This window comes from Crotalus tigris, unplaced genomic scaffold (genome assembly GCF_016545835.1).
Source record: "Crotalus tigris isolate CLP2741 ecotype Arizona unplaced genomic scaffold, ASM1654583v1 scf7180000024425.453735, whole genome shotgun sequence".
NCBI lineage: Eukaryota > Metazoa > Chordata > Lepidosauria > Squamata > Viperidae > Crotalus > Crotalus tigris.
The window spans coordinates 309,980-334,628 of NW_024100592.1; the positions used below are offsets into that span (position 1 = coordinate 309,980).

Here is a 24,649-nt window from a genome sequence, read left to right on the forward strand (position 1 = left end):
CCTTAAAATCAGCTCTTTTAAAGTTTAAGACACTGTATTCTATTGCTTGTGCTTGCATTATATTGAATTCCAGTATGACATGGTCCCCCTTTATGGATTACTGCCTTGTCATGGCGAAGGGGCTTGTGCAACTCAATGAAGCTATAAGCTATGCTGTGCAGGGACACCCAAGATGGAAAGGTCATAGCAGAGAGTTCCGACAAAATGTGATCCACTGGAGAAAGAAATGGCAAACCACCCCGGTATCTTTGCCATGAAAACCCCATGGACAGTACTAAAAGGCAAAAAGATAGGACGCTGGAAGATGAGCCCCTCAGGTCGGAAGGTGTCCAATATGCTACTGGGGAAGAGCGGAGGGCTAGTACTAGTAGCGCCAGAAAGAATGAAGCGACTGGGCCAAAGCCGAAAGGATGCTCAGCTGTGGATATATCTGGTGGTGAAAGGAAAGTCCGATGCTGTAAAGATTTTTTCTCCATAGGAACCTGGAATGTAAGATCCATGAATCAAGGCAAGCTAGACATAGTCAAAAAAGAGATGACAAGACTGAACATCGACATCTTAGGAATCAGCGAACTAAAATGGACAGGAATGGGTGAATTTAACTCAGATGACCATCAGGTATACTACTGTGGGCAAGAATCCCTCAGAAGAAATGGAGTAGCCTTCATAGTCAATAAAAGAATAGGAAAAGCAATACTGGGATACAATCCCCAAAATGACAGAATGATCTCAATTCGAATCCAAGGCAAACCATTCAATATCACAATAGTCCAAATCTATGCCCCAACCACTGGTGCTGAAGAGGATGAAATTGACCGGTTCTATGAAGCCTTACAGCACCTTATAGAATTAACACCAAAAAATGATGTCCTTATCATTATGGGGGATTGGAATGCTAAGGTAGGAAGCCAAAAAATAACCGGAATAACAGGCAAGTTTGGCCTTGGAGTACAAAATGAAGCAGGGCACAGGCTGATAGAATTTTGTCAAGAGAATACGATGGTCATAACAAACACTCTTTTCCAACAACCCAAGGAACGGCTCTACACATGGACATCACCAGACGGTCAACATAGAAATCAGATCGACTATGTGTTCTGCAGCCAAAGATGGAGAAGCGCTATACAGTCAGTAAAAACAAGACCAGGAGCTGACTGTGGCTCAGATCATGAGCTTCCTGTTGCAAAATTTAGGCTTAAATTGAAAAAAGTAGGGAAAAGCACTAGGCCACTCAGGTATGAACTAAATCATATTCCTAATGAATATACAGTAGAGGTGACAAATAGATTTAAGGAATTAGATCTGATAGACAGAGTGCCTGAAGAACTATGGATGGAAGTTCGCAACATTGTACAAGAGGTAGCAACTAAAACCATCCCAAAGAAAAAGAAATGCAAGAAAGCAAAATGGCTGTCTGAGGAAGCTTTGCAAATAGCTGAGGAAAGAAGGGAAGCGAAAGGCAAAGGAGAAAGAGAAAGATACACCCAATTGAATGCAGAATTCCAGAGAGTAGCTAGAAGAGATAAGAATGCCTTCTTAAATGAACAGTGCAAAGAAATAGAAGAAAACAACAGAATAGGGAGGACCAGAGATCTCTTCAAGAAAATTGGAGATATGAAGGGAATGTTTCATGCAAAGATGGGCATGATAAAGGACCAAAATGGCAGAGACCTAACAGAGGCAGAAGAGATTAAGAAGAGATGGCAAAACTACACAGAAGAACTATACAAGAATGAGCTTAACATCCCAGATAACCACAATGAGATGGTCACTGACCTCGAACCAGACATCCTAGAATGTGAAGTGAAATGGGCCTTAGAAAATCTGAGCAACAACAAAGCTAGTGGAGGTGACAGTATTCCAGCTGAGCTATTCAAAATCTTAAAAGACGATGCAGTAAAAGTGCTACACTCAATTTGCCAGCAAATTTGGAAAACTCAACAGTGGCCACAGGATTGGAAAAGGTCAGTTTACATTCCAATTCCAAAGAAAGGCAATGCCAAAGAATGTTCAAACTATCGCACCATTGCACTCATTTCACATGCTAGTAAAGTTATGCTTAAAATCCTACAAGCTAGACTCCAGCAGTATGTGGATCGAGAACTACCAGAAGTACAGGCAGGATTTCGAAGAGGCAGAGGAACTAGAGATCAAATTGCCAACATACGCTGGATCATGGAGAAAGCTAGGGAGTTCCAGAAAAACATCTACTTCTGCTTCATTGACTATGCAAAAGCCTTTGATTGTGTGGATCACAACAAATTGTGGCAAGTTCTTAAAGAGATGGGAGTACCAGACCATCTCATTTGTCTCTTGAGAAACCTATATGCGGGTCAAGAAGCAACAGTGAGAACCGGACATGGAACCACTGATTGGTTCAAAATTGGAAAAGGAGTCCGGCAAGGCTGTATACTGTCGCCCTGCCTATTTAACTTATATGCAGAGCACATCATGAGAAAGGCAGGGCTAGATGAATCAAAAGTTGGAATTAAGATTGCCGGGAGAAATATCAACAACCTAAGATATGCAGATGATACTACTCTAATGGCAGAAAGTGAAGAGGAACTAAAGAGCCTCTTGATGCGGGTGAAGAAGGAGAGTGCAAAAGTTGGCTTGAAATTCAACATTAAGAAAACCAAAATCATGGCATCCGGCCCTCTCAATTCCTGGCAAATAGATGGGGAAGAAATGGAGGTAGTGACAGATTTTATTTTTCTGGGCTCCAAGATCACCTCAGATGGGGACTGCAGCCAAGAAATTAAAAGACGCTTGCTCCTGGGGAGGAAAGCTATGGCAAATCTAGACAGCATACTAAAAAGCAGAGACATCACCCTGCCAACAAAAGTGCGTATAGTCCAGGCCATGGTTTTCCCAGTTGCAATGTATGGCTGTGAAAGTTGGACCATAAGAAAGGCTGAATGCCAAAGAATTGAGGCCTTTGAACTATGGTGCTGGAGAAGACTCCTGCGAGTCCCTTGGACTGCAAGGCGTTCAAACCGGTCAGTCCTAGAAGAGATCAAACCCGACTGCTCTTTAGAAGGCCAGATCCTGAAGTTGAAACTCAAATACTTTGGCCACCTAATGAGAAGGAAGGACTCACTGGAGAAGGGCCTAATGCTGGGAAAGATTGAGGGCAATAGAAGAAGGGGACGACAGAGAATGAGATGGCTGGATGGAGTCACTGAAGCAGTAGGTGTGAACTTAAATTGACTCCAGAAGATGGTAGAGGACAGGAAGACCTGGAGGAACGTTGTCCATGGGGTCACGATGGGTCGGACACGACTTCGCAATTAACAACAACAACAACAATGACATGGTCACTTATACCCATGGTTCTGGCAATTTCAACTCCCTTTATCACTTCTTCTCTATTAGTAGAAATTAAGTGTAGTATATCTTTTTCCCTAGTTACCTACTCTACCTTTTGGATGACAAAGATGTCAGCTAAGTTGGTTAGGAATCTGTTCGATCTCCCATTTGCTGCAGTTTATCTCCCAGTTGATATCAGGGTAATTAAAGTCTTTCATTACTACTATGGTATGTTTCCTACATATATTTGTTAATTGATTAGCTTGGTTGGGTAGTCTGTAGTATACGCCTATAGCAATGTCATTCTTTTTTTCATTTTATATTTACTCATATGGATTCTTTGAGGTTTTCATCCTTGGTTTTGTGTATTTCTGTAGAGATGTAATGATCTTTTATATATAATGCAACTCCACCACCTTTTTTGTTAGGTCTGTTTCTTTTGAATAGTTTGTATCCTTCCATCATACATTTCAGTCATGAATTTCATCTCACTAAGTTTCAGTAATGGCAACTGTATCATATCTGCCTTCATGTACTAATACTTCAAGTTCACCCTCTTTGTTCCCTGAGCATTAGTGTATAGGCATTTGAGTCCTTTATTGGTCTTGGGTCTGTTTCTTGTATCTCCTACATTGTAACTTGGATTTACATCCTTTCCATCACTATTTTGGTTCACTATCAATTTGGTTCACTCACCCCGCCCAGGGGATTGAGTTTAGGCCAGTAAATCCCTTTATGTCAGGGGTGTCAAATTATCAGATGTGTCATGCTGAAACTGCACCCACCCCATTGCCAACAATGGAAAAAAAGTTGTGATACATCGTGACACGTCACGTGATATTGCAAGTTTGACACCTCTGCTTTAGGTGCAACTTACCTGAAAAAAAATGTTGGTTTTGTTGAAGTGGAAAGATAGAGTGTTATCTGCACTGCCTTACACTCTTCCATTGTCTGAATGGAAAGCTGTAAACAAAGAAACAGCTTCATACCTAAACATTGTCTGTGGTATGGTATAAAAGAACTATGTAACCATCCCCATAGATTCTTTTCTGCAAATGTTGTAAGAGTTAAAGGTGCTCAGGCAGGAATCTTTGACTGTGATAACCTGAGAAAGTCACTTTGTAAATATGAAGCAGGTGGCAGATATTGGCTATTAACTTGACAACATTGGAAATTTTCAGTAGGATTTAAAACTGGATACTAATTTATACACAAATAAGTATTCTGGAATATTGTTAATGGAGAATTTATTTTTATGCATGACTTCTTAATTTTCAATATGTGTATTTATTTAATCTTGTATAAGTTTGTGAAGGTAGAGCAGGGATAGAATGTAACTGCAAGGTAAATCTGCAAAACTGTGACAAACCTTATTCTTCTATTAACATAAGCTTATAGATGGAAGAAAGGATTATTAGCCTAATTCTCATTACACAACAGAGTGAGAAGCAGACATGGTGTAAGTTGTTTCCACATAATTGCCATTCCAAATTGTTTTACTCTAATTGATGTGATGGGACGGAATGCATAAATCTTAGATTCAAAGTACCACCTAGTTTTAAGAATCACTAATTCTTGGTCTTAACTGCTTCACTATAAGACTATGGAAAGCATTTGAAAAGAAGTGATGTACAATTCATGCTAGCATGAACAGAGCATCTCTTGGTAAATTATTAAAGTACCGTAATTTCTGGCATATAGGACGATGGCGTATAAGATGACCCCCGACTTCGGTGCCGATTTGCATGCCTAGAAAGTCATTTTATACGCTGGAAACTACCGTAATTTCTGGCGTATAGGATGACTCGGCATATAAGATGACCCCTGACTTCAGCGCCGATTTGCATGCTTTAGAAAGTCATTTTATATGCCAGAAAATACAGTAATCACATCTTTTGCAAAAGTCATGCAATTACTTCCAGAGCTGTACCCAGCATGCATGTGCTTTGCTGACAGTCCCAGCAGAAATATTTGCACACCCATATACCTGTGAAAATAGCTTTTGCAACAGTTATGCAAACACATTAAAACACATGTTCCTTTGCGAAGGAGAAGGAACAGAATTTCTTTGTATAATGGTTGTTTCAAACATATTTTCAAATGTTTTTCCTAGCTCTACTACATGAGTTTGCATACTCTCAGAGCAACTCAGAGCACAAAAAATTATAGTTGTATATAAAACTATCTGTGGATCAGCAACCAGTGATAAAATTATCACTGGTTGCTGATTTACAGTAAGTGAATAAGCAATTAATTCCACAAATATCTGGCAATTTTTTGAATCAGCACAATATTTTTTATACAATTCCTATGACAGATTTATGGATGTCATCTAACAATATAGGATTCAGACATGGTGATGTGAAATTTCAATTGTTCTGAATCTTCTGTGCATTCTCTGTTATATGAACTGGTTCCTCAACATGTGTAGGAAGTGTTCTATGCAAAACTCAAGGATGAAACTAGAGACACTTTGCTGTGTAGACAAAACTATGTGAAAGAGGTGAGATGGATGGTGGTAATGTTTTATCCCTCTCTTAAATATGCTTGGGGTTCCAATGGCAGTGTGAACTGATTCATTTTTAGAAATAAAATGAGATATCAAGGAAATCAATAGAGCTTTGATGTGATAGAAATGAGTACAAACCATGAATTTCATTATCCTGTCCATTTGCTTCCCTTAGGGCTTTTAATGCCATTTCTTACATGCTCTAAATATTTTGTTCCTACCTTGGTTTTCTCAGAAGACTACAATATTTCACTTTTATAACATCAGTAGTACTAAGCAATTGGACTGATATAATGGTGGAAATTATAGTGAGATACCCAGAAAAAAAAATAGAAAAGGAATTCTGTCTTGAAAATCAGAGCCAGAATTTTCATGTACATATATTATCCAGAGAGCACTGTAATGGGAAACAGTAAAATAATTTTAAATCAGCAATTTAGAGTACATCTGAAAATAGGACCTGGATTGGTTGCAACAACACAGTTTCTTTAATTTTTATTTTATTTTAAAAATGTTTATTCTGCTCTACAGTGAAATGTTTTTTCCAGGGAGCTTACATATCATTTTAAAATCACATATTAAAAAGAAAAGCTAAACATACTGACCAAACAGAAATGATTTCTAAGTAGCAACAGATATATGTTATAAAGCAGGCATAATATTAAAACTTGGGTATACTATTGAAAATAAACATAGAAACCTAAACCAGAATTTATAATTTCACATTTTTTATCTATTCAAGGTTAAGACTAACCAATCAGTGAGTCAACATAAGATTGATACATCAAGTTGAAGCTAATCAAAATGGGGGAAGAATGAATAAATGAAATTTTGCAAATAAGGAAAAAGGAAAAGCTGTCTCAGCTTATTATCAGTCCAATAACTCTAGACCATCTGTCAATATTATTATTTCCCACAAAAGCAATGGAATGTTGTGGTATTTTACCTAAACTGTTATGACATTACAGCAAAGGTTTACTAATATCTTTCAGATTAGAAAGATAGTAATTAGCTATAGCTGTCACTTCTTTACACACTGAACCTAAAATCTTTGTACTCGGGCACACTTTATACCATACTTTGTATCCAGTCATGTTAGATTAAAATATCATTACTTCAGAAGGTTTCAAGAAAGCAGAAATAGACAAATAGAATAAAACTTTAAAGAACTTACAATAAGGACAGCCATAGATCTCGATCCTCAAACCAATTTGACCCTCTCCACTCCATTCCAGAGGAAGTATCCGAATGTAGCGGGCAGTAACTGGATGCTGTAAATCATGTCGTACCACAGTGTCAGAATTTACATTTCCAGGAAATGCCTAAGGTGGGACAACAAAACAACATTATTATTTTAATATTTAATATATTTAATTATATATATATATATATATATATATATATATATATATATATATATATATATATATATAGTCAATTACCAATAAAAAATGAACACCAGGAATATAATAAACTATAAAAGTTTAATACCATCACCGATCACCAAGCTTTCGTCAGATACTTCTGACATCGTCAGGGTTAATGCTGGTCTGTGGGAGAGTGCCTTTATAGGTGAGCAGTCATTTGCACACGGCTCCTAGATCTTGTTGTAGGTCCTAATTGATTTAACTGCTTTTTAATTACGGCTTCCATACTGATGACTCCTCTTTTCTTGCTTTTACTGCTTGTGGGTGTGTCATTATTCCCCTCTACCTCCCACTGTCTTGAATTAGGGAGGTTCTTTCCTCCCTTTTTTTGGTCATTCGTATCTCTAAGTTGTTCCCTCTTCACACCTCCGTGTCTCCTACCTTCCTCCTTCTTCTGATCTTTACTTGCTCCCCAATTGTCATCCCTCATTCCATGGGGGCGCACTCTCAGCCTTTCTCCCCATCCCTTGCTTTCCATTTCCCTCTCTTTGGCTGCATAAACTCCGTTTCTGTCGTTGCCATTCCGTCTGACATCTACTTGCTCTTTCACTCCATTATTAATGTTCTTGGACTCCACATCAGACTGAATCCCTTGAATATCTCCTTCCTCCTCACACAAGCCCTTGTGTGCCCTCCTTTTTTGAATATGTATGCCTGGTTCCTTTATATCCCTCCATCAACACAGTGATCTTTTTTACAGTTTCTATCACATTCTACCCTTATTTGCATTTTCCCCCCCCCATTCACACTGCTCTCGATCTCTATATCCTCTCGGGCATTCCGATTGGCGCTCTGTTGTTTCCGTTGATGGACTGTCGTCACAGGGCAAGCCGGTCCCATCCTCCTTCTTTCCTGATGCTGCTGGATCATCGCTGTTTTGGGTTTCGGGCAGTCGGGAATGATTGCTTGTTAGCTAATTGCCTCTTTCTCATCATGCAATCATTCTCTCACTGTCCGGGAGCGTGTGCATGGTCCTGGAGCAGGGGGGGAGGAGTCCCTCAATTGTTGATTATTCTCCTGAATGTCCATGGGCCGTTGATGTTGTTGTGGGGGGTGAAAATTCATCCCCTCCATAACTTCTTCCCTAGGGTTACGTGGTACTGTCGCAGGGTGTCTCCTTAGGGGTGGGTGGTCTCGCCTGCTTCATGCTCTTAAAGTTAGATGTGCCGGGCACAAATCGATGTGCCGGTTGACAGAGTCCCCGTCAGAGAGCCATGCCTCTTTTAGTAACCGGCCCTCTTTCGTGTTGTCACCGGACAGGATGCATACATTGTCAAAGTCAAAGCAATGTCCAGAATCCGCCATGTGCGCCCATACTTGGGAGTGCTGTTCCCCCCTTTTTACCGCTAATTTATGCTCATGGACCCTAGTCTTCATTCTTTTTGAAGTCTCTCCAACATAATTAACGGGGCAATCTTTGCAGTTGATTTTATATATGATTGCCGATTTTTCAGTGTTGGGAAGCGGGTCTTTTGGGCGCATCACTTTGGATCTTAAAGTTTGATCAGGTCTGTGAGCCACCCTCACTTTATGGGGGGCTAACAACCTGGCTGTTGCTTCTGAAACATTGCTGATGTACGGGAGGGTGACATGGGTTATCTGTGATGGGAGTTCCTCCATATCCGAGCTCATCCGGGGTTTGGGTGGTATACTACAGCGTCTGATGAACCTGGTAGGGTAACCATTGCGTCTGCATATTTGGAAGAGATGGTTTCTTTCTTCCCTTTTAGCTTTGGCTGTGCTGCAATGGGAGTCTATTCGTCTAAATAGCGTTCTTATGCAGCTAACTTTGTGGGTCATAGGATAGTTACTAGCATAATGCAGAATTCTATCTGTATGCATAGGTTTTCGGTATACCCTCGTGCTCAGGGTCCCATCTGGCTGGCGGTGGACCATTACGTCCAAGAATGCCAGTCTCCCCTGGTTCTCCTCCTCCTCCGTGAACTGAATGTTAGGGTATACCGAGTTGAGTGTGCCCACAAAGTTAGCTTTATGCTCCCTTTTGATGACCACGAATGTGTCGTCAACGTAGCGGGCCCAGAATTTAGGTTGGTATTGGGCCATCGCTACATGCTCTAGTTGTTGCAGCACAGTCTCCGCTATGACGCTAGAGATTGGGGACCCCATGGGTGTTCCTTTGACCTGTTCATACATGGTACCTTGAAATGTAAAAAAGGTTTTTAAGCACACCTCTAAAAGGTCCACTAGATCGTTAATTCGGAGGGAGTCTTGTAGTTGTTGCCCCAGGCCCTTCTGGTTCAAGCAGTCCTTTATTACCGTGACCGCGAGATCCTGTGGGATAGAGGTGAAGAGCGACACGACATCAAACGACACCATTAGCTCATCATCCTCTATCCTTAGGGTCCTAATCATATCTAAGAACTCCCCTGCTGACCTTATAGTGGTAGTGCTATCGCTGACCAAGTGACTGATAAGGTTACTCAGCCACTTGGCCAGACCCGAAGTCGGGGTGTTCTTAAATGCCACAATAGGGCGGAGGGGGACACCGTCCTTATGGATCTTGGGTAGCCCGTAGAATCTGGCCATTGCCGAGTCCACGGGACGTACCCTTCTCAAGGTGTCATCCCCTATCCTCCCCCCACGTTTAAGGCCATTAAGTATCTTATTGACGCGATTTTTAAGCGCCGTCATGGGGTACCTCTCTATTACCTTATACGCTGTAGTATCCTTAAGTAGTTCAAGAGCTTTGTTGGTATACTGCACCCTGTCCATCACGACTGTGGCCTTTCCTTTATCTGCGGGTAATACCACAATGGAGTTGTCTTTCTTTAGTTGTTCCATAGTCTCCATTTCGTCTCTCTGTAGTACCTGATGGTTTTTGTGGTTCATCAACAGTCCTGTGACTTGTTGCCTGATAAAGTTCTTCCCCTCTTCCCCCACCTCAATACGGCCCATAGCAGGTTCTAATGCTGCTACAAAATCCAGTGTATGGGGGTCCATGAGGTTACATCCTGCGTCCTGTTGTAATAGGGTAAGTTGTGAGGGGGTGAGTGCTTTTGTTGAGAGATTACATACCAGCCTCACAGGGGGGTTTCTTTTTCCAGATTCTCGGAGGTTTGCTGGTTTGCTCTTCTGGCAGTTGTCCGAATATGTTGCGCTAATGCCTGAAAATGGTAGTCCATCAATTCATTTTGGCATTGTTCCCGATGTTCCTGAGTCCATGTCTTTAGACTATTGATCCGTCTATGTAGGTCATTGATAAGCGCTCGTATAGTGCGGCGCTGATATTGACGGACAACTTGCCGGCATTCCATGGAGTTGATAGCAGGTTTTTTCCTGAGTGACTTAGGGGGAAGGTCCTCCTTGAGGCAGGCATGTAAGAATGCCAGTTTGCAGTAATTAGTCGAAATGCGGTGCACAAATCTCTCCCACTTCCTCGCCATGAGCAATACTGCTCTGTCATAGTTATTAATAAGAATAGTGAAAATAAAAATATGATTCCTGGGTGAATCCATAGTCAATTACCAATAAAAAGTGAACACCAGGAATATAATAAACTATAAAAGTTTAATACCATCACCGATCACCAAGCTTTCGTCAGATACTTCTGACATCGTCAGGGTTAATGCTGGTCTGTGGGAGAGAGCCTTTATAGGTGAGCAGTCATTTGCACAAGGCTCCTAGATCTTGTTGTAGGTCCTAATTGATTTAACTGCTTTTTAATTATGGCTTCCATACTGATGACTCCTCTTTTCTTGCTTTTACTGCTTGTGGGTGTGTCATTATTCCCCTCTACCTCCCACTGTCTTGAATTAGGGAGGTTCTTTCCTCCCCTTTTTTGGTCATTCGTATCTCTAAGTTGTTCCCTCTTCACACCTCCGTGTCTCCTACCTTCCTCCTTCTTCTGATCTTTACTTGCTCCCCAATTGTCATCCCTCATTCCATGGGGGCGCACTCTCAGCCTTTCTCCCCATCCCTTGCTTTCCATTTCCCTCTCTTTGGCTGCATAAACTCCGTTTCTGTCGTTGCCATTCGTCTGACATCTACTTGCTCTTTCACCCCATTATTAATGTTCTCGGACTCCACATCAGACTGAATCCCTTGAATATCTCCTCCTCACACAAGCCCTTGTGTGCCCTCCTTTTTTGAATATGTATGCCTGGTTCCTTTATATCCCTCCCTCTATCAACACAGTGATCTTTTTTACATTTTCTATCACATTCTACCCTTATTTGCATTTCCCCCCCCCCATTCACACTGCTCTCAATCTCTATATCCTCTCGGGCATTCCGATTGGCGCTCTGTTGTTTCCGTTGATGGACTGTCATCACAGGGCAAGCCGGTCCCATCCTCCTTCTTTCCTGATGCTGCTGGATCATCGCTGTTTTGGGTTTCGGGCAGTCGGGAATGATTGTTTGTTGGCTAATTGCCAAGTAGATGTCAGACGGAATGCAGACATTTCATCACCCTAACTAGGTAACATCATTAGTGCTAGTAAGGAGTGTAGAATATTGCAAGTCTTAAAGCACTACTCCCATTTTACTTTTACCTTTCAGAAGACTAGGAAGAGTCCATTTGGATGCTTCCCATATTTCTTTTCCTTCTGAGGGCTGATGTACCTTTTGCCTGATGTTTGTCTAGGCTGTGATTCTTCTTCCTTTCTCCCAAGATCATTACTACATACCGTTACTTTAACCCTATTATAGTGCACTAGCATTCTACATGTTATGAAGGATTCTATCTTGACAATATCAAAAATAAAGTTGTCACAAGGCAGAAGAAAAAAAAAATTCAAAATTCAATGGCCTATGTTTTAGTTAACTTTTGCAAACACTAAAAGGGATTTATATCAAATAAAGCATTTAAATGGCAATGTGTTAAAGATATATTTGGAGAGAATACCTACTGAATGCAAATTAATCAAATGAACATAGAATTGTTAATGTGTGGGACCTATAAAGGTGTCATATAGTTTTCATGAGTGATGAAATATGTCTTTAGCCATGAGAATAATCATAACCAAACATTCTATCATTAGATTGTTCCAAACATTTATATTTTTAGAAATTCTATTTTTATGAATAAAAGTTTATATTAAAAGAGTCTAAATGAATGCCTTTCTAAAAAATGGAAGTGGCTTGTTGGGCCTACCATTGACAAAACTCTAGCCTAATCATCATCATCATCATCATATATTAGATGTTTTCCCATAAGTTTTGGATCGAATGTAGCAAGAATCACTGAGAACTCCAAGTTGACAAAGTTCTTGAAAATGAACAGGTCAAGATCCTATGGGAACTTTGGATCCAAACAGACAGACATCTGGCCTGCAACATGCCTGACATCACTATTGTGGAAAAGAAAAAAGTCTGGTTCATTGATATTGCAATGCCAGGTGATGCATGAATTGAAGAGAAACAACTAGAAAAAATAATGTTGTGATTTGCAAACTGAAGCTGAGTGATTGTGGAGGAAGAAATCAAGGGTTATACCAATAGAAATAGGAGCCCTTGGAGCTCTTGCCTAGATACATGGAAAATTTGAATTTATTAGACCTGAATATCCTAACTTTGCAAAAAAAAACCACCTTACTTGGAATTGCCTATGTACTCAGACACTAACTTAACAGCTCTTAAGTCCTTGGTTAGGACTTGAACTGTTAAGTTTGTACCAGTCCCTGACTATGAATTGAATTGAAGATTAACAATAATAATAATAATAATAATAATAATAATAATAATAATAATAATAATAATAGTAGTAGTAGTAGTAGTAGTAATAGTAGTAGTAGTAGTAGTAGTAGTAATATAGTAAAATATAATTTACAGAAACCTATACTGCTGGGTTATTGCCTGGGTCAATAAGAACTATGCTAGGTGTTGGCTGAGCAACCAGGACCAGCAGTTGCAGAACTATTGGAAGAAAAGTTGTTTTTCCCTGTTGCAAATATACAGAAATAGAAAACAATGTCAGGTCCCTTTGGGACACTGTCATAAAAAAGGGGAGGGGGAGCATGCTGGGATGTGGATTGAGGATGTTTCTGTATTGCTAGCATTTGTTTCTACTTTCATTTTGATCTGTGTACATGGGAATTTGGGAGGAGGGAATACCCTCAGGACCATCTGTTTTCACTCCTGCTGGCTGGCAAGAAGTGCCTGGGAAGCAGTCAGTTATCACCTTTTTGGCTCAAAGTTCTTGTAACACCTTCACACCAGCAGATTGGCTCCTGATGGACTGGGACATTGGGGTGGGTCTGAAGAATGGGAATTTTAGCTTAACACTTTTGCACAGGAACTTCAGATTCCACCTTTTTACTCTGCAATCACTTTCTCTCAATAAAAGATCCTCTTTGAAACAATGCCTGTTTCCTGAGTTGTGTTTTCCTGAGGGAATAGCTGAGGCAGGTCCTTACAAACAAAGAAATAATTATCTGTTATTAAAAATTAACAAGAAGAGAATCATTGAAATGAATGCACCAGTTCTGGAAAGAAAAACATCTATAATCATAAATAATAGAAGCAATGCTAATGGTCAAGGTGGATTTATAATAAAGTATTCACAGAAGCAGAACTGAAATGACTGCTGAGGTGTCTATGCAGGGCAAAGAAATCAATGCCTTGCCAAAAGTAATTCAGTCTGTAGAAGCAAACCAAGAGAAATCAGCAGTAGAGGAAGTCAACATAGGTACTGAAATGTTTCATTGTGAAACCAGTCATTCTCTCTTCTGCCTCCCACTTAGGAAGAACAAAGCCCTCTAATTAAAATAAAAGAACTGAAACAAAGAGCCACTGAACTTCTTGATCAACATTCCCTCCGAGCGAGATCAGCAGCCCCCTTCCTGCCTCCTGCTAGTCCAGCAGTTCTCCCAGCAGCCCTTTTAGTGGAGGACAAAGGACCTGGAACAACCCATCCAACAAATGGAATCGGTGGCTGGAAGAAATTGGTGGTGGCAGAATTGGTGGAACAGAGAAATGCAGAATCAGTGGAGGGGAGAAATGCAGCAGCAGAGATGGGCAGCACAGCAGATATCTAAAAATGAGCAGACTGACCAGACAGTGGAGCTGAGCTGACCAGAAAGCTCAGACCAGCAGTCTGAGAGAGCTGACCAAAGCAGAGACAAGGCCAAAAAGACATAAGCACAAAAAGACAGAACAGAGCTGGCAGAGAAAACAACAAAGCAGCAAATGATGGAAGTGAAGGCAACAATAAAATTTGAGGTCTTAATAGGTAGGGAGGGAAGACCCTGACAGAAAATAAAATTATATACAGGATAGAAAATAAAAGATAAATAAATAGGCAAATAATAAGGGCAAGAGGGGTGTTATGTCCTGGGCCTATGATTGACAGAGCAGATACAGGAAGCTGCAGAGAGACCCGGGCAGACCATGTGGCATGCACAAAGCGGGAAAATATGTTGCATTTATTGGCTGATGCTGTTCCCTTCAAAAGGGTATAAAAGGGATCAGTGCCATTTTGTGTTGTTCTGTTGAAGCTTGAATAAAGAAGTAACTGTTGTTACACCTGCCTTGTCTCAATGCCTTACCAATCCACAGAACAGAACATTGGCGACGAAGGTGGGATCGTGCTGCAAGAAAACAACAAAAGAATACTAGGCTGACTCACCATGGGAAGCTGAAGTGCTTGGAAGTTCAGTGTTCTGACTTGTGCGACTCTGCCTGCCAGTACAAAAATGCTGGAGGAGAGCTCGGCAAGATTCGCCCTGGAACCCCTTCGCAAGCCTGAGCAGCACGAGGCGTTGAATGAGGCCGCCAAGAAGGAACGATGGCTAAGATAGGGAGTTTGTCCGAATTCGATATAACAGAATAACAGAATAACAGATCAGTTCTAAATTGACAAGTGGATTCTGGAAAACTGCAAGAAAATGAAGACTAAATTGAATGGAATGTAGATTGATTACAAATAGGATTCCTATTTATAACTCCCTGTCACATGATCGACTAATCAAGTCCTAGAAATAACAGGAGTCAATAGAAACATCAGATGTTTTGTGTAAACATCAATGGCACAATGGAAGACACAGTTGCTGGTCAATGGTAATAGATTGGGAGATGCTAATATCAAGAGAGGAATCTTTCAAAGAGACTATCACCATACATTTTTGTCTTTGCATTGAGTCCTTTGTAAATAATACTAAATAACTCAGCTATAACTGTCAGACATCAAAAACATCTGCCAGACTATCCAATCTCTTTCACAAACAATCTGAAGCATTATGGAAAAACACTATCTGAAATAGAATCACTGCTAAACACTGTCCATATATATTCCATGATATTCCAATAGGTTTTGGACTGGACAATGTGCCAACTTCACCATCAAATAAGGAAAAGTGAAAGAATCAAGATGCTCTGTGAAAATAACATCAAAGGTTTGGATGAAGGCTTACTGAGAGACCAAACCACCCTACAAGAAAGACCAAATGAAGGATAGAAAAAAGCATGGGAAGACAAAACATTACTGTACATAGCTAGTATACAAAAGGAAACTTAGCAGCCAAAGTGGCTGATAATGGCTAAGAATAGGAAATTGAAGAGATAGAAGAGCTAATTCTGGTTGGACATGACCAAGTCTAAAGAACAAATAATACAAAGCTAGAATTGAGAATATCTGCAAGAAGTACCATCTGCCTACAAGCAAGAACTGGTGGGACCACAAAATAGACAAAATAATAGAAACCAAAGAAGCTAATGTGTTCTGGGATTTTGAATTTTAAACACCAACAGATAGGAACCTGCTCTATAACATCCCAGATTTAGCTACTGTCTATAAGAAAGGCTAAAAAGTCTAGATAGTGGATATGGCACTACCTGGAGACAGCAGAATATAAGAGAAAGACCTGGAAAAAATTCACAAAATATAAAGATTTGCAATTTAAAACTGAATAACTGTGCAAAACAAAGGAAAGGTATTATCAATAGTAATAGATATCTTGGATGCAATTTCAAAACATCACTTGAACATCATCAGTATTGAAAAAATTTCCATCAGTCAATTGCAAAGGCAACATTACAATTGAAATACCTTACAGAATATACTGTGGCAATACCTTTAATAATAATATTAAGCAACATCTGTCTATTATTGGGCTTTGAGAAGAACTCAGTAGGACAAAAATGTCAAATGTTTGTCAAAACATCTGTGTGATTCGGTAATAATAATAACTGCAAAGTTTCACATATCAGAGAAGATTATAGGGAACAGAGTAGTGTTGTCCCAATGTACCCATATGAAACCTCTATATTCATAATGCTTTTGCCTTACCTTAAAAAAAAATCAGCTATTTTAAAATCTTGTGTCCAATTTTTATTTCCTTTATATGACATTTATATTTTTCTGATTAAATTGTATAGAAATTCTTGATAAAATGCAATATTTCGAATTTGTGCTTTCTAATTTCACTTTTCCAACAATTTTTAAAGGCAATACAGCTAACTCAGAACCTGATGAAAACAGTGACTGCAATTTCACAGTCTGTATCGTACTATCAAGTGTTCCTCATTGTAAATGGCAACTTACATTTGGCCCATTCCTAGAAGCATTTCAAGTAACTGAATGGAACCATATTGCATAACCAGTTTCTGTATGTTATGGTAGTAAATTTACACATATTTTCTTGACAGTTACATAAAGCTTTACTAAGTTAAAAACTTCTGTTTTAATTCAATTAATTCAGTTGTTTCCTGTTAGTGTCTAATATGAATATGAAATCTCTTTTTCATTTTCCAAAAGGATTGACAGCAGTTTTGGCTCAGCCTTAATTTATGACAATAGGAGAATGAGAACTGCCAAATGTTCAAACTGAATTCCAAATAAGTAGTATCACTTGTGAGCACATGGCCAATATCTGAGAAATAATGGAAAAGCCAAGGGAGTTCCAAAAAAACACATTATTTTTATGTTATTGATTATATTGTTTTTTACTGTAAAGAACAAAAGAAATTATAGGTGATCTTTAAATACATGGATGTGTGGTTTGCTGCCTCATTTGCTACTGAAGGATTTATATCAGTGGTGGGATTCAAATATGTGAACGACTGGTTCTCTGTGTGGATGCCGCTTCCAGAAATCCATTCTGGGCATGGGCAACAAAAAATTAGCCACCGGTTCTGAACTGGTGCAAAACAAATGAATCCCACCACTGATTTATATGGTAATCAAGAAATATGAATTAGAACAGAATATGAAACAACTAAGTATAGAAACTTCATACTGGCAACAATGTTCTCAAGATAATGGTTTTCCCATTTGTAGAAAATGTCTGCGAAAGTTGGAGTATCAGAAAGGATTAAAAAAACAACACTGATGCTTTTGAATTATGGTACTGGAAAAAAAGTGTTGAAAAAATCTTGGATTACAAGAACAAATGTTTCAGTAGTAGTAAAATCAAGTTGCTCACATGAACAATTAATAATAACCCTAAATCTTTCAGTCACATAATACAAAGGCAAAAGTGACAGGAGATCACTTTGATGATTGGAGAAATCAAAGGCAACTAAAAACAGGCCAACAAACAACAAGGTGATTAGATACCAATAGGAATGATACAAGCACAAGCTTTTAAAAATTCAAAGAGTGACTTGGCAGACAATCCTGGTAAAATTGGTAAAATTTATCAAGTCTTGAAGAATCTGAAGTGGGTTAATGCCTGAACAACAATGTATAGATGTGTGAATCCTTAGCAAACCAGATAATGCCAAATTCTCCTGGATTTCCTTGATATTTTGTAGGAACTGCTAAACTCAATCCCCTAATTAAAAAAAAATGTTGTGACTGCTCTTAATTCTGAGTCTTTCAGGACTCTATAGTTTCCAACATATTATTACTCTTGGTAGGAAATGCTCTTTGTTGCTTTGTTTTTTTCTCACTTCTTATACTATAGTTTGTCATCATGATGCAATTTACATAGTGTAATGAAGCATAATATCTAAAACTAAATAAAAGATTCCCAGACTGAATTATTTTTATTATCATTTCATATTCTAATTACTCTCATCATTATAAACAGAATGAACATTGTATACAATTTAATAGGAAATAACCTCTGTTGTAGGAAGATTATAATGAATTGTACACCTTTATGTCTATGATACGCAATGATATGGATAAGGATTGCCTACATGCCTATGGAAAATATTTCCATATGTTGAGAAGATTTTGTAAAACAATGCAAAAGAAATTCCATCAGGATTTTAATTGATTGTTTTTCTGTAGCATATATTTGGGGACAGGGGCAAGTTGTAGGGATTCTTTTATTTAATTTACAGAAAGAATTTCTGTTCATCCCTAGAATCTCTATATTTCTATATTTCATTTACAAAAATTGTAAATTAAATGAAATATAGTATTGTATAGCTTCCCCTAGGTCCTAGGACTACACATCCATAGATGGGAATGGAGAGATAGTTTTCTATAACATTTTTCTGCCTTCCAGTAATCACTGGGATTTTTGTAAGCCAATATCAGGTTAATTTATCTTCTTCAGGTTGGAAGCATGGGAAGAAATGCAAACATGGCAGGATGAATTCTACATCACTAGTGTTTTTGAGCAGAAGATACACTACATTGAGCAGAAAATATAAACAATGAAGCAAACAGCTGAAACTGTAGAAGAATAGCTAATTATTTGCTGTCACTTTAGGAGGGCTAGAGATGGTCACACTAACCCTATCTTCTTTTTGTTGCTTCCTTTTGTTGCATAGAAGAAGCACAGTGGCCATCCTACCACCTGAAATCCTTACTCTCAGAAATGGCATTGAAGTCTTTTCACTTATTGGTGCTGAGGAACCCTTGTCCATGCTGCTAGGCCTGCATATCTCAAAAAGTTCCTGATTTCAAAGTGACTATGGGCTTGTCCTACCTAATCTTTTCCCTAACACATGCTGACTGGCACATAACAGATCACACTTTTGTCTCAAAGGTGTTGCTTTGTGATATGGATATAGAGCATTATCACCATGTTTTTGCCATATTCAGGGTATTTATTGATCCACAAGAAATTGCTGTTGTAACTCTTGAAGGATAAATGGGCTGATTTAATGGTCTTCTGCAGGTATCTAAAGTATCTCCCCCCCTTATTCTGGAATGTAGGCTATTTTAGCCTTATCTAGACATCCCCCTACTCGAAGTAAGTCATGACTGTTGAGGAACGGGTTCAGCTTCAGAACTGAACTAGACCCCAGGATAGGCTTCTTAGCTTCCAGACATTCAAACACTACTGGGTATGTGTCTTGTTGCATACTGTAGAATCCCTCTCTCGGCTTGGAGATAGCTGTCTGGGAAGCTCATTTCATGATGCAGAAAGTGAACGATTACTGATATGCCCAATACGAGAGGTCTCCATCTGGAAAAGCGTTAGAAGTGAGCCGGTTCTAGGGGATGATTATGAAGTGATTTCTCTGTCTCCTTGATCCTTGTCGACAAACAGATAGTATGGATGGTCATTTTCTCGCCCAGTCTGAGCGATATGTTGCATACCTGAGGTCGAACGTCATCATCTTGGTCTGGGTCTAGAAACTTGTGATGTTCTGGTGTCTGTGTCAACTGACTGTCTAAATGAATCAAGAATTCGACTTCCGGTGGATTTTGCGTGCGTGATGGCGGCTACTTTGTAGCCGTCCTCCTGGGTAAGTGTAAGAACCGCTATGAACAGCAGATATCAGCTGTTCAGCGGTTCAAAATCCCCCTCCCGGGCAAAGGGGGGGGGTAGAGAGTGTCTGAATAGTGGTAGAGCCTCTTTCGCACCCCCCAAGTTTTTTTTTGGGGGGGTGAAAGGAGTGCTCCCACGGAGTTCAGACTTGTCTCCGCTTCCCAGCTGTTTTTGTCCTCAGGGACAAAACGAGCCGCCGCAAACACCTCCGTGCTTAAAGAGAACTGGTGAGTTTTTTTTTTTTAAATGGACAGAGCTGAGTAGAGGATTTAGTTTTTGCTTTCTTTGACTTATTTGGATTTTAAGTTTTAAGATTTGTTTCTATTTTTATTCTCTCTTTTTATTTTTTTTCTTTGTTGAAAGGGAAAGTAAAATGGCGATCGGCAAACTCCTCGGTGTTTTTTTTTCTGGAAGTTAGAATGCTGACCGGCAGGCTTTTTGGTGTTTTTCTTTCTTTCCTTTCCCTTTCTCTTTTTATTTCCTTATGATTGGAATGGTTGTTTTTGGTATCTCTAAGTATTTTTTTTGGAACGGACTTTTTTTATTTAATTATTTTTTTTTTTCCCCTTCTCCCTTTTTTTTTCCTTTGAACTCCCTTTTTTTTTTATTGTAATGACCCTTTTTTGAAGGACTTTTTTTCTGTTTAATTTTTTGTAATTTTTAAGAAGGAGTAAAACTTTTTTTTAATTCTTTTTCTCTTCCTTTTTTTCCCTTTTTTCTTTTTATTATAATGACCTTCTTTGGAGGGAGTTATATTTTTGAAGGAATTTTTATAATTGCTTAAGAAGGACTAAAGGTTTTTCTTTAAGATGGCTCCAAAGCGTCCAGGGATTTCTACAGTTTCTAAATCAACAGTTTCACCCTCTTCTGGGGGTCAGCTAATAACTATGAAGGACTTGCAAGACATGATGGGAGATGTTATAATTCAAATTAGGGCAGAAATGAAAAAGATTTTAGAGGAAAACAATAAGATCTTGAGACAAGATTTTGTTTTGGCTTTAGAAGGTGTTGCTTCTGTTCTTGAAAAGGTGAACTCCCATGTGGAAGAGGTAGCTGAAAAAGTGGACATAATGGAGGGGAAAATTGAAAGTATGGAAAAAGAAATGGAAAATGAGATTCTTATGCTTCAATATGGACAAATGGAATATGCCTTAAGAATTAGAGGCCTGGGAGAGTCTTTGCAAGGAGATCTGAAGGAGATGGTTGCAAAGGACTTTGCATTGATTTTGAATAAAGAAAAAGAGGGAATACTTAATGAAATTGAAAAATTATTTAGGGTTAACTCTGTGGTGGCAGCACAGAAGAATCTGCCAAGAGATGTGGTAATTTACTTTGGTAAAAGATCTTTACGCAATGAAATTGTGCAAGCCTATTATAAGAAGAGATTTCAAATTGCTTCACAAGATGTTATAATTTTTAAAGAGATCCCATCTAAAATTTTAAGAAGAAGAAAGGAGTTTGCTTTTTTAGCAAATGAACTTAAAAAGAGAAAAATTTCATTCAGATGGGATGTTCCGATTGGAATGGTGGTGAATTACCTGGGGACATGTTATAGACTTAATACTGTTTCTCAAGCAAAAGATTTTTATACTTCGGTCCTGGGGGTATGTGCATCGCCATCAATTAAGTTTAAAGCTTTGGAAGAAAAGAATGTAGAATCACAGTTTGAAGAGCCTATATTTATGAAAACTGGAGAATCTTTGTGTGAGAGGCCTCAACAAGTCCAGGTTGAGGAGCAGAAGACAACTTGTGCAGTATATAATCCCAAAGAAAAGCAGCAACAGAAGAAGGTTAAGGAAGTTTCATATTTAGTGGTTTCTGAATCTCTGGGAGATGTTAGACCTACAAAGTCTTTGGAGCAATCTTTAAGGGTGGAATTGTTGCCTGAAATGGAAACTGGGAAATCTCAGTCTGAGGGGCATCAACAAGAGAGGAACGGGCAGAGGATAACTTGTACAACTTACAATTGTAAAGATCAATACAAGGAGGAATTTAAGGAACCCTTATTGGCTTCGGAGTCGATGGGAGATTCAGGAATTTTGGAGCAGTCTCCTAAGGCAGAACTTGCAGCATTTCTTACGAGTTTGATACAAGAATGGAGAAGGGAAATGGAAGAATGGAAGAATGGAGAATGGAAAAAACTGGAATGTGAATAATTAATAATACTAATATAATTGAGATTGATAAGGATGTAGTTTTTTACGGATGGAATTAGTTATTGGTGAAGATTGAAATGTTTAATGTGTTTATTAACTTTGTTGTTTTAAGTTTTGAACCTTTAATGATAATATTGTTTAAATTTGTGTTTTGAAGGGATTATAATTTGCTTATTTTAGTGAGTGGATTCTAATATTTTAAATTTTAAAAATTTGTGGTTTTGGAGGGAGTTTATATAGAGTGATGATTGTATTTAGATTTGTTTAGGATTTAAAAGTGTTTTTAGTTTTTAAATATTATTATTAATATTTTTAAGACAAAATAATTTGTTTAATTAAATGTGCTTAGATTTGTTTAGGACTTATAGGTTTTTTAAGTTTTTGTTTTTTTTTTTTTTTTTTTTTCTTTTTGGATAGGAGAGAAGATTATGAAGATTGAAGGAAATATGTACTTACTTTAAGTTCTTTAAGAGTATTTAGCTTTAATGGTATAACAAAGATTTGTATGTTTATTTTTTCGTTTTAGGATAAAGAAAGAGGGAGAAATTAGATTTTATATTATAGATATAGATATTCAAAGAAAGTAATGTTTAAATTTGTGTTTTTGGAGGGAGCTTATATAGAATGATGATTGTATTTAAATTTGTTTAGGTTTTAAAAGTGTTTTAAGTTTTTTTTTTTTTTTAATTAAGCCTGTACTCAGCTCTGGGAAGTCCAGGGGAGGGTTTGGGAGGTTGGGAAGGGGGGGGGTGAGGTAGGGGGGGGTATGGGAAGGGGATTTGTTTTTGTAAAATGTAAAAATTTTCAATAAAAAAAAAAAAAAAAAAAAAAAAATGAATCAAGAATTCAGGACCCCTTAACCAGATTGATTCTGCCAACTATGATGCAGGAATGGATCATGTAGCCTGGTCCGCAGGGTTCTGATCTGTTGGCACATATCACCACTGCTCAGGATTTGCAAATCTTCTGATCCTTTCCACTCTATTGCTTACATAGATGTAGAAGCATCTGCTTTGGTTGTGGATGTAGCCCAACATCACCTTGCTGTTGGTATAGAAGGTGGTGGATTGCAGCTCAAGGTCTATCATTTTCATTATTATGTCAGAGAGTTCTACAGCCAGAATGACATTGCAGAGTTCCAACCTAGGTATGATATGACCTTGTTGTGGCACCAGTTTCACCCTTCCCATACAAAACTAACATTGTAGCTCTCCCTACCGTAGGCTCTGATGTATCCTACAGCTGCTATTGCCTTCGTTGAAGCATCTGAGAACATATGCAGCTCTTTCTTTGTTGTGGCAGCAAGTGAAATGTGAACATATCTGTGCTGTATGTGGATGCTTTGGAGACAACTTAGAGATCTATGCCATGTCTCCCAATCTTGCTTCTGTTTTGGCAGAAGTGGGTCATCCCAGTCTGTCGTGCTTTGGGAGAGTGCGTGCAGAAGGAGCCTCCCTTGGACCATTATAGGTGCAGCAAACCCTAGAGGGTCAAACAGGCTATTTACTGTAGACAAAACTCCTCTTCTTGTGAAGACGGTGTTCTGTGCCAGAGCTCTAAAGGTGAAGACATCCTTCTTTAAGTCCCAACACAGACTGAGACTGCATTGGATGAGAAGGTCATCTGTGCCAAAATCGAGGTCATGTAGACCTTCAGGATTGAATGCCTCTAATATTTCTTCACTATTGGACGCAATTTTGTGCAGCCTAAGGTTCGCTGCTGCTAACATCTGGCATGTCCTTTTCAATAGATCTATGGCTTCTGCTGGAGTGGGTACAGATTTTAGGCCATCATCGACATAGAAATCTCATTCCACGAAGCATCTGGCATCTGCACCATATTTGGCCTCGCCTATACGAGTGGTGTGTTCCAGGCCATAGTTAGCAATTGCAGGGGAAGAACCATTCCCAAAGATGTGCACTCGCATTCTGTATTCTGTTATCTTCTGGCTGTGCTGTTCATTGCTGAACACAGGAAGCACAGGTAATTGTGATGATGTTCCCTGATGTAGAATGTATTATACATCTGTTGGATGTCAGCCATGACTGCTATAGCAGTTTAACTACCAATGACCTGACCTGAAGCAACATCCCTATCACAAGACCCACCACAGATCCTCATTTGACATACCCACACCTGAAGCCCTTATAAACAGAAGACTGACACTGACATCCCATAAACTCTGCTGAATATGTTACCTAACCTGGTAATGAAATGTTTAGAAACCAGCCCACAAGCTCAGAGAATGAACCTTCACTCTCAACCCCAGAACAACTTCTCCAATGCATCAAACACACCAAGATCAACAAGGAAAAAATTATGATCTCCTTTGACATCACCAGCTCTTTACCTCAATTCACAGCGACCTGGTTAAAAAAACCATACACCACCTACTCACTAAACATCATACCCACAAAGATGATGCCACTACAGAAGGTTCCATGTCCACTGAAACCATCATGAAACTCCTGGATCTATGCTGCAATACATACTTCAAGTTCACTGAGAAAATCTACAAGCAAGTACAAGGTACCCTGATGGGATCACCCATATCAGGCCTAATAGCTGAAGCAGTCATGTAAGAACTCAAATCTATATCTCTACCCACCATCCAACCAAA

General features: G+C 38.9%; 1 protein-coding gene across 1 annotated transcript in view; it reads right to left on the reverse strand.

Moving 5' to 3' along the window:
• LOC120302150 (contactin-associated protein-like 2) overlaps positions 1 to 10,206 on the reverse strand; it is a 246,397-nt gene extending 236,191 nt beyond the window's left edge. Inside the window, exons 1-2 of the mRNA XM_039330149.1 lie at positions 9,103 to 10,206; positions 6,993 to 7,140 (exon numbers count right to left, since the gene is read on the reverse strand). Coding sequence (XP_039186083.1) covers positions 6,993 to 7,140; positions 9,103 to 10,206 — 1,252 coding nt within the window. The remainder of the gene's footprint in view (positions 1 to 6,992; positions 7,141 to 9,102) is intronic.
• Positions 10,207 to 24,649: the final 14,443 nt, after the last annotated feature.